The sequence below is a fragment of the Propithecus coquereli genome, unplaced genomic scaffold, assembly GCF_000956105.1.
Source record: "Propithecus coquereli isolate 6110/MARCELLA unplaced genomic scaffold, Pcoq_1.0 Scaffold119, whole genome shotgun sequence".
NCBI lineage: Eukaryota > Metazoa > Chordata > Mammalia > Primates > Indriidae > Propithecus > Propithecus coquereli.
This window is the reverse complement of record NW_012135969.1, coordinates 8,328,532-8,339,777: the sequence shown is the minus strand read 5'-3', so window position 1 is coordinate 8,339,777 and position 11,246 is coordinate 8,328,532. Positions and strand designations below refer to the sequence as shown.

The 11,246-nt window shown below is 35.6% G+C and overlaps 1 protein-coding gene across 3 annotated transcripts in view; it reads left to right on the top strand.

Moving 5' to 3' along the window:
- Positions 1–11,246, top strand: part of SPAG9 (sperm associated antigen 9) — a 131,441-nt gene that overhangs the window by 21,147 nt on the left and 99,048 nt on the right. For 2 of the 3 annotated variants that reach the window (XM_012662618.1, XM_012662592.1), the window contains exon 2: positions 3,331–3,451. In XM_012662618.1, the coding sequence (XP_012518072.1) occupies positions 3,331–3,451 (121 nt within the window). Of the gene's footprint in view, positions 1–3,330; positions 3,452–10,347; positions 10,410–11,246 lie in introns of those variants that run through there. The other variant, XM_012662609.1, reaches the window with a different exon arrangement.

The following is an 11,246-nucleotide window of genomic DNA, read 5'->3' as shown; positions in this document are numbered from 1 at the left end:
GAGACAGAGTCTCACTCTGTCACCCCTGCTAGAGTGTGGTGGTGTCATTATAGCGCATTGCAACTTCAAACTCCCGGGCTCAAGCGATCCTCCTCCCTCAGCCTCCTGAGTAACTGGAACTACAGGCATGTGCCACTGTGCCTGGCTGATTTTTCTATTTTTGGTAGAGACGGGGTCTCGCCCTTGCTCAGGCTGGTCTCGAACTCCTGAGCTCAAGTGATCCTCCTGCCTTGGCCTCTCAGAGTGCTAGGATTGTAGGTGTGAGCCACCGTGCCCAGACTATAGTCATCTTTAGATTAATATTCTGAAAAAAATAAACAATAACAGTTTGGATTTTCCCAGAAGCCTCACAAATGTGAAATATTTCCATAGAAAAGTGTAGGGCAGGATGCCAAACTTGGGGTTGGACTTAAGGAGCCTCTGAGCCCCCTGAGAAAAGTAGGCAGAATTTGGGATCTATGGGGGCATTTTTTTCTGGGGAAACATGGTTCATAGATGTGTCAAATTTCCAGATGTGTCTGTGGACCACTAAATTGTTAAGAACCAATGTTTTAGAGGTTGTAGATTTCAAGCTTCAAAGACCAGGAAAACACTAAATGAAATGACTCTTGACGGAAAATAGGTGACTGACTATATTAGGGTATTTTCAGTTTTTGATGATAGAAACCAGCTCAAACAAGCTTATGTAAAAGAGGAGTTGAAGCGATCTCCTGTTAATGATATTTAAAGGCATTGGTTTATGTAACTTTAAAAAATCCCCAGAAAACACTGGGAAAATTCTGGCTCCGGGAACTACTGAACCAGGTACTTAAATAGTGTCTTTAAGTAGGGTTTTCCTCGACCTTGCTCTTTGGTTTTCTCTGTATTGGCTTTAGTCTTAGGTCTGCTGTTCTATGATGGAAAAAGGTGTCAGTCTGCATCTTAAGCCTTTAGGTTTTCAGAGTTTAAGATTCCAGAGGAAGAGAAGGTAGTATTCTTCCTGATAACTGGCAGATGTCCCAGAGAGGACTCTGACAAGTCTGGTTCAAGTCATGTGCCCATGCCGAGGGCGATGGAGTCATCACCAATCAAATTACAGGGACCGAATATAATTAGCATGAAACTGGGGAGAGGAAATTCCCCAAAGAAAGGCAATGTATAAGACCAAAAACAATATCTTCTACAGTGATTGAAAAGTTTGAAGACAGATAAAATAGGTAATGGAGTGAAAATTTCACATTAGATACTATCACACTTAAGTTAAAATGATCACACTTAGATACAAGTGGTATCTAAGTTTTTTTGCAAATCTCACATTTTTCTATATGGGTTTCAATTCTTTCACTCTGAAAGTTTTATTCATTTGTTTAACAATATTTGAGAACCTGCTGTATTCCTTCATCATTCTTTGCACTAGGACTATAGCAATGAACGAAACAAAAATCCCTGCTGCCTGCATGGAACCTACATTCTAGTAAGGACAGGCAGATAATACATAAGATAAATTAATAAAATATATAGCATGTTAGGTGGGGGTAAGTGCTCTGGAGAAAATAAGCAGGGAGGGGAAATAGGAAGTAGCTATTGCAGTTTTAAAGGATGGCTAAGGATGGTCTCACTAAGAAGGTGACCCATTTGAACAAAGACGTGAAGGAGGTGAGGAAGGAGCAAGCCATTTGGATATCAGGAGGAAGAGGATTTCAGGCAGTAGGAAGCAAGTGCAAAGGCTTGGAGTGTTGGAGGAACTGTGCAAAGAGGCTTGAATCAAGAGCAAGAAGGAGAGGGGAGGAAGAGAAATAGGGGATATGTTAAGTAAGACATTGGTAGGAGCAGATTGCGTAGACCCTGGGAGGGTACAGTAAGGGCTATGGTAAAGAATGCAAACCATCAGAGGGTTTTGAGCAGAGGAGCAAATTGATCTGACTTATTTTTTAAAGGATCCCCTAACTACTGTATTGAGAATGCATTGTAGAGAGAGAAGGGTGGAAGTAAGGAGACCAATTAGGAGTGATTGCTGTTGCAGTAATTCAGGCAATAAATAATGGTGGCACAGACCATTGTGGTGGTGGAGATGATGAAAAGTGGTCAGATATGAAGATAGATTTGCTGTTGGGTTAGATATATGAGGTAACAGAGAAACAGAAGAGTCAAAACTGACTCTAGAGTTTTTGGCCTGAGCAATTGACCACAGTAATTTAATGAGCTAGAGAAGCCCAGGAGAGGAGCAGGTTTTCACATGCTAAATTTAAGCTGCTGGAGTTCAGGTCTGGGCTAGAGATAGAAATTTGGAAGTTGTCAGCACATAGTTAGTATTTAAAGCCAAGAAACTGGATGAAATCATCAGGCAATAAGCATAAACATGTAAGAGAAAATGTGTCCAAGGACTGAACATGCCAATGTTAAGAAGTTAGGGAGAAGAGGAGGTACCATCAAAGAAGGAAGACCAAGAAAGAGCTAGTAAAGTAGAAGGAAAATGAGTAAAAGTCCTGGAAGCCAAATGGAAAGAAAAGTTTTAAGGAGGGTTGAGTGATCATTTGTCAGATGTTACTTATAGAACAATTAAGTTGAAAACTGAGATTTGATGATTGTACTTAATGATAATCCCCTTCACAAGAACAGTTTTAGTAAATTAGATTTGATTGAGGAGATATTCATTAGCACATGCCCTTTCCTTAAGGAATTTAAATTCCAAATCAGATATTTATTGATTATTCCATCATTCTTTTGCTCTCTGTTGTACATGTTGTGGATTAAAAACTTTGTGTCTTGAACTCAAGATGAATATGCAAGTATGCTGGTTAAGGGATTTATATATTTGTAGTAAGAAATATTTATGATCTTTGGAATGAAGTAGAAACACCTTAATAAATGAATTATTTTGTCATATTTTTCCTTCTATATTTGGAGTTTTTTAAACTTAATTTTTACAGGAAAACTAAAAGTCAACTCAAGGACGGAGTCTCGCTCTGTCACCTGGGCAAGAGTGCTGTGGCATCAGCCTAGCTCACAGCAACCTCAAACCCCTGGGCTCAAGTGATTCTCCTGCCTCAGCCTCCAAAGCAGCTGGGATTACAGGTGCAGGCCACCATGCCCAGTTAATTTTTCTATTTTTAGTAAAGATGGTGTCTCACTCTTGCTCGGGCTGGTCTCAAACTCCTGAGCTCAAGCGATCCTCCTGCCTTGGCCTCCCAGAGTGCTAGGATTACAGGTGTGAGCCACCGTGCCCAGCCCTGATATCGTTTTAAGTAGTCAATACTATCTGTGATCATTGATACTGAGAAACACAGGAGTTGAAAATGTAAAAAGGGTTTCATTTCTCTGATGAAAATGTATATTGTTCTTCTTTATTAGAAATTCATTGAATTTGAAGACTCTCAAGAACAGGAAAAAAAGGACTTACAGACCCGAGTGGAGTCTTTAGAATCTCAAACAAGACAACTTGAACTCAAAGCAAAAAACTATGCTGACCAGAGTAAGTAAAAATACCTCTCCTCATAAAGTGCACATTAAAGAGTGGACTCTAATAGTGCAATGACTCATCCTGACCATTTGACTAGAGTTCCAAATATGTGCTTGAGATTGTCATCCCAGACTCAAGAGTGAGACCCGGAGCTAGGGTTAGTTCTTTTTCATTCACAGTTTCACATGGTACCCATGTATGCAGAAATAACTAAAGTTACCTGTATGGCTCTCTTCTTCAGTTTAGTTCTCAGCCTTTGTTTGTAGTTAACATTATGCTCTGTTTATGCAGGTTGTGTGCATGTGGCTCATTTCTCCCAATTTTGATCAAGTACACAAAGTTCCCTTTTTTCTGTATTGCTTTGAAATGTAAAAATGTAAGAAAAACTCTAGCTTTGAAGTTTCTATAAAAATACTGAAATCTCTTTTTTGTTTCTTTCTAATGGAAAAGTGAGGGCATTTAGGGGAACAGAACTTCATTTTTTAGAATCATTTTATTTTAAATATTTCATTCTTGATTTTTAAAATAATTATTGTTTCAAACCTCAAGGATGATTTTCCCTTTCTGACTAATGAAAACAGACCTAATTAAGTCAAAATTAGAACAGAAATGGTGAGAAACTTTGGCCTGTTTTCATATCTGATTCAGGTAGATAGAGAGCTCTCTGCTTCTCCTTCCCACCAGAGTAAATTTCCGGAATCAGAGAGAGCAAAAGATGGCCAGGCAGTTACTCTCTCCTCATTACTCATTAAGGCTACATACATGGTGATACCTGCTGTTAAGGTGCTGTCCTTCGTGATGGATAACCTTTACTATCAGGCCTCCGGTGTGTGTGAGAACTGACTGTTCCCTCTAGAACTATGGAAGGGCCTAATAGAGCTAAATCAAAATCACTGGAAATCTGGAATCCCAGCAATCTAGAATTCAAGGAGATCTCCTGTAGCTGTTAAGCAGATGTCATAGAAGAGAGCCAATGGATGTTTGGTAACAGCAGTTAACCTAAGTGAAACAAAATGAGCGATGTGTCATGTCTTTGTATTTTTAGGCTTGTAGCTACCTAGAGTTTTATACCCTTCCTTTGTTAAATACATACAGTGACCTCTATGATTCTACTATAGAAATTTAAGATCTTAGCTGTATGATGGACTCCACCACAGTGCATACACTAACAACTATATTATTGGAATCACATTACTATGAGTACCACTTACGTGGAAAAATGCCAGTTGCAAGCTTTTAGTATGTTTCAAGAGTTAAGTGTTCTTCATTCAAAGAAAAAGAAAATTTAGCTTTTAGTGATAATATTTTAATCCTAACCTGATTATGCTTTTATATCAGGAATTATATAGTATTTTAGAACAAACAATAAAGGCACAGTTGGCAGAACTAGCCTAACTTTCATTGTTATACATATTAAATTTTCTTCTGCATTTCTAAAGAGTATCAAGTTTTTGGTAGGAAAATTTTCTTTTGACTTAGGAGGAAGGAATTCCTTGTCTAAAATCCTTTTATGCATTAAAGATAATGTTTCTGTGATAAGGGAGATATTAGAGGAAGAATTACCTTGTACTTGAAATTGCAGTTTTGATATTAAAATGTCTTCAAATGTCTCTCTCACATTCAAAGGAGATACTGCTTCTTTTTTCATAAATGTAACTAACTGGAATGAATTACTGATTCTTTCACATACATGTTGGCCCTTTTATTACTAAAATTAAAAAATCTGTTTCCTGTTCCTTTCTAGTAAATGTAAACAAAATATAGTAGTTTCTTAATTAAGGAAAGTGATCAATTTAGGAGAATATTTTGAGTGTTTCAAATGTGTCTTTTTCAGTGTCTCAGATTTGTTATCCAGTCCAGTGAGTCACATCCAACTTTTTTGGAATTGTCATTCTGTGGGACCCATCCTCTCATTCCTCTCTCCAAAAGTATTAATTATAACATTTTCCATTTTAATTCAAAGACATTAAAAAATTAGGTATCATTAAGAAATAGTTGCTAATACTCTAGGGGAGGGAGGAAGAAATTCTTTACCAAGTATTGGATATGGTATTGAGCTTAATTTGATCTGAAAGCTTTATTTTTTGCTATTAATATACTATCTTCCGAAGAATTTCTCCCCTGGAAGTCTGCTGTCCCATTCGAAGTAAATCTTGGTGTCTAAATCATTAAAGAACTTAAAATTGTGGTTAGTCAAAATCGACCATTCAGATGCACAAAGTTGATAACATTAAATCGCTTTTTCCATGAACTGAGGTTATGAAGAGCCATCTTTTATTAAGGCTTTGGAGCTTATTCCCTTCTCCTGTCTTTGAGACTTTGGAGTCTTTTCTCTTTTCCATCTAATTATTTTTCTCTCTCTTCCTTCTATTTTTCTCTAAGGCTTAACTGGATAAAATATGAAATCTAAGTGTATCTTCAAAATTCTTTCCCAGTCCTTATTTTACCACATTAAAACATCCCCTCAGCATTTTTGGGGGGGAAATATTTGACTATTTTTTCACTTTACTCCGTTAGCTTTTCTTCCCCAAAATCTCCAATATGAATCAAAGCCCTTTAGTTTTTAAAATGGTGCTGGTAGGAGGTAATCTTTAAGTGTCATCATTGCCATATAGTATTGGAAAGCCAGGACTGGGAATATGTGTTTTTCAAAAGATGAAAACAAATTTAAATAAATATGTGTCAGAAAATATTCTTTTTTGTATTATAGGAAAAAGATTATTTGGGCTATCGAAGTATCTTAATTCTACAATTAATTTTTGTTTTTTAAAGAAAATATATACTGATTTTTGTTAAAGTAACTGTAACCTACCATCTAATTTAAAATAAGCATTTATTTAGGACGACTGTCATTACTGTTGGTGGTACGTGTAGTTGGGGAGGCGTGGGTGTAGTTTTTCCTGTTCATTGTCATTTTTTGGAGTGCTGTATGATAACTATACCTTGTCCAATTTTCATGTTTATGTTTGTGTAATCCGTTACAGTCTTTAATTTTAAAAGACTGAGTATGTCAATTTTGATTGTATGTTTTAGGGCCCATTATCCGTTTTAAAAAGTAGCCACAATATGAGAAATGGGCACACTTGTCAGGTGGTGCAAAGGCAATTTATGTAATGAAAGCATTTGTACCCCTGTAATACTCTGTAAAAAAAAAAAAAAAAAGTAGCCACAATAAAAATCCAAGTTCTACTCTAAATACTACTTCCTGTGTTAAAAGGGGAAATTTTGGTTGCAGTTCTTTGCTATTTGAGAAGCAAGAAAAAGTAAAGAAATAGGAACTGAATTAAAAGACATACTTTGTGGTATGATTTAACAATATTGAGAAGTTGAATCTATAAAAAATTCATTACAATTTTGTGGTCATGTTTGATTTTGGAGTTTCTGGTTGCTCTCTTTTCAAAATTCGAACTGACATAAGAAATATTTTTTATTTTCCAATATGAATAAAGCATTGTTTAAAATGCTGTATTTTACTTATCTGAGAGTTATAATACTTCTCGTAATTAACATCTTGTGAACCTTAAGGAAGAATCTGAAATACATGTGGTGTGGAATAAGGAAGTTGTGAATTGAGAAAGGCCTGTTGGTGCTTTTCAACTATGTAAGGAGTCTCTAATCGACTTTGCCATTCGTAGAGTGGCAGTAATGGGTTCTTTGTCAAAAAATACTCTTTATATTTATTTCTCTGTCATGTGTTGAGTATTTCTGTCTTGTAAGCCAAATATTACCTACCTAAATGAGTGAAGTAAATATAGACGTTTTAATACAGTTAAAAATATTAAACTACTACTACTACAGTGTGCCGAGCATTCTGCCTAGGTATGGTTGTGGTACAGAAGAACATGATATGGTCCTTTTTTTGTTCAAGGAAATCATAGTTTTGGGGGGAAGTGAGGGAAGATTATGTGCATTGCCTTCTAGTCTTTTTTCCACATGTATCGCAACAGTTAGAGTATACGTATAATTTTGTGTCTTTTCCTTAACGTTATCATAAGTATTTTCCTTGTTATGTATTCATTAATTATTTTTTTAATGTCTGCATACATCCAACATCCAGAAACTATGTCATCTATTAACAATTCTTTTTTTTTTTTTTTTTTTTTTGTGACGGAGTCTCACTCTGTTGCCCTGGGTAGAGTGCAGTGGCATCATCACAGCTAACCGCAGCCTCAAACTCTCCTGGGCTCAAACGATCTTCCTGCCTCAGCCTCCTGAGTAGCTGGGACTATAGGTGCACGCCACTACTCTTGGCTAGGTTTTTCTGTTTTTGATAGAGACAGGGTTCATGCTCTTGTTCAGGCTGTTCTTGAACTCTTGGCTTCAAGTGATCCTCCCGCCTCCCAGAGTGGTAGGATTACAAGCGTGAGCCACTGTGCCTGGCCGATAATTCTTATTTTTCCTAAGGAACTATGCTTTCTTCTTTCCTCTAATGGGAATTATTTAATGGCCATTTCATTTTTTATCTTGGTTACGTAGAAACTAAGAATAAACTTTGAAGTGCAGCCATAACAGCTAGGTTTGAACCTTACCTGGATGGCATATTTTTTTCCTCCATCTAAATTTTATGCATATATAATGAATATATTATCGTGTTCTTTTAAGCTATCCGAAATCTTTGTGGAATGAAGGAATTAATAAAGGTTAAATTAATGTAAGTAAATGAAAACAAAACAAAAAACATCCCCTGTTGGTTGGTTGGACGTTTTTTCTAGCGTAGTGAGTCATATTTACAGTAAATATTTTTTACACCTATAGGTTTTCCCCTCTTGATAATTTTCTTAGAATATATTTAAGGAAGTAGGTTAAGGAATATGAACATTTTTGTGGTTCTTGGTATATAAATAGCATTTGGCTGTTTCAATGTGAATAGAATTGGAGAAGTATTAGTAACAAGTTCTAGTATGTTTATGTTAACTTATGAATTTGAACCATTATTTACAGTATATTATTACCCAGAGCCGATATAGAACCGTTTGTTATTTGATTCTCTCTTAGGAAGTTTCTATTGCCCTCAAGCTCTCTGAGTTTACAATAGATTACATTTCCCTTAAGTATAGAGCCATTGCCTTTTGGTGAGAAGTTGGAAAGTTTTAGATAGCAGTGATTTTAAGCTACTTAAAGTCTCTTCTCTGATTCTGCACTTTCTTCCTTTGAATGAATTTTTATTTAAATGGAAGAATGTTGTTGACAACTGAAGACAAATGTGTTAGAGCCTTGTACTGTAACCTTTTACCATTTCCAATCCCCATGTAACATTCATTTACTTTTTAAATTTGGTATCAAATACCTTAAAGCCTTCACCTTGAAACATTATTGGAAGGAAAACACTTCTTATTTCTTGGTCATAAGAATAAGTATACACTAGATGAAAAGTATCTGGAGGCAGTATAATTATTAACATAATTTTTATTTTAAAGAAATAAATGGCTTAAAACAGACCTTCAAAGCAAGATCTGTGTATTAATGATATGATTGATAAATTGAGAATTTTCACAGCACATAAACTATTTTAAAGTTACCAGGTATAGTTTCATATCAAGTTAATATTTGAGAGAGCCTAAGTATTTTCTGTCATTCTGAAAAAGTTAAATAATACCATAATAGGTCGCTTCTTCTGTTTTAGTTTTATCTTGTTAATAGACAATTCCTTCTACATAATTTTTAGAATGATAGATTACTGATGATTTGTATTTTTGTTGAAAGGATTTTTTTTAATAGGGCAGCTTTAGTAGTATCAGATTTTTATCTCTTGATTTAAAAAAAAGGCAAGGAAGTTAATTATATAGTTACTCTTAGTCCATATATCCACAATCTAGTTCTTTCAAGATTTAGTATATCCGTATATTGAGTAAACTTTATTTAAGAGCTATTTCTTTTTAAGAGCCTATATAGGATAGGAAAGGTAGAAAATTAGGCACAAGATAATTTATGCAAATGCTGACATTTTATTCTGCTTTATTAGGTAATACCATGTGGTTTTCAGCTCTGTTTTATGTTTTATTTTCTGTATTTGGCCTTTTTTATTTTTATAGTGTAGTGTCATCTATTGAGAACCTTACAGTTATAGTGTATAATTAATATCTAGAACTAAAGATATCATAGAAAATTAATTTTATGAGTAAGAGTTGAAGGATTTATGGTGATTTAGCTTAGAGAACAGGAAAAAAATGAAGGATTTGATTACTCCTTCAACCATATAAAGGGATGGATAAGGAAGATACTACGCTGTTTTTCTGTAGTTTTGGAAGATTAAATTAGAGGACATGAATTTGTTGGTTTTGGTTGGTCATGAGGAAGTGTTTGTTGACCATGAGGATGATACACAGGATATGTGCTGAAGTAGAGCATGGACTCTCTCTATATAGAAGGATAGTCAATTTTCTGTTGTGAATGGCTTAGGTAACCTCTTTGAGACAGTGACTGTGTCAGATTGCTAGAAATTTCTACTACTGGGATTCTTTGACGTTATCCTACTCTATTTTAAGGATATGATCATTGATTCATGAGAGCTTTAAAATATTTATAATTCACATTGTGTCTTTGATTAATAACATACAGTATTTATCTGAATATCTTTTGAAGTTTAGAGACATAGTGAAGGACTTAGTTGGTGGAGGAGTCGTTTTTATTACTGTTTTGATGTAGTTGTCTGAGTGAGATTTGTTTGCTCTTAAGTCAGTCTTTGATTTTTGCTTACCTTTTGGGACTTTGATGCTAAATTGTTCAAGGAGAAGTTTCTAAAAGACTAACATCAATCTTCTGAGGCCTGGTAACAGTTGGATTGTCTGCCTTCCATGAACCGTAAGAAGTGATGATTCCTTTTGAGAAGGCAAATAATGAGTTGGATATGGCATTCTAGCAGGTCTGTTTCTCTTTCTTCCCCCCATAGGCCTATCAGCAGTCTGATGGGGCAGAAGACAACAGAGATGGAAGGTGTTCCAAACTTGGCAAAGGCCATCAATCTAAGGAGGTAAGCTCTGATTTTGAGCCGGCAGAGCAGGTGGCTCTTCCTGCCTTAATCGTATCCTCTTGCTCTTTGGAAAGATGGATAGAACAGAGCATACAAAACAAGGCCGAAGCATTTCCATTAGTTATTATAAGGGGGAAATTTTGGATTAGTCTTTTGATTGTTCTTTTTTCTTGCCCCCACTCACTGTTTTTCTTTTTAGATCCATGATTTGATTTCTTTTTCTCTCCAGAAAATTAGCAGTTAAAAAAATGGCAGTTTAGCTATCGGTTGTTTTGGGAGAGGCAGGATGACTAGAATCTTGTTTATTTCCAGTTAGGCTTAGGTTGTAGCTAGTAAAATGGTAAGGTTTTAGGATTTTTCCTGAGATCATTTTGAAGTTTGGGGTCACATGGGAACTGCTATTAAACAATAAATGATCATTTAATATACTTCACATGTAATGCAACAATATAGGCATAAGATACAACTTTCTAGTACTTGAGCTTTCAGGGATGTCTACAGTCTTTGCCCAGATGGGCTTTTCTTTCCTGCTTTCCCCTTCCCTTCTATTTCCCTTTTCTTTTCCCTTTAACTAATTCCTTAGTGGCATTCAGGACTTTCAAGAGGTGGCTCTTCCCTATGTTGAAAGGTACTTCTCAAAACTATTTTGCCATTTTATATGACTTAGGCCTTGAGCAAACTGGCTTCATTGGATATGTTGTTGTACTGAGTTATTGTAGGTATTTACAGAAAAGAGTAAGAAATTCTGAATTTGTGTTATATGATCTCAATTAGTGTATGTATATATAATATATATTCTATGTATTATATCTGTGGTCGCCAACCTCTGGGCCATGA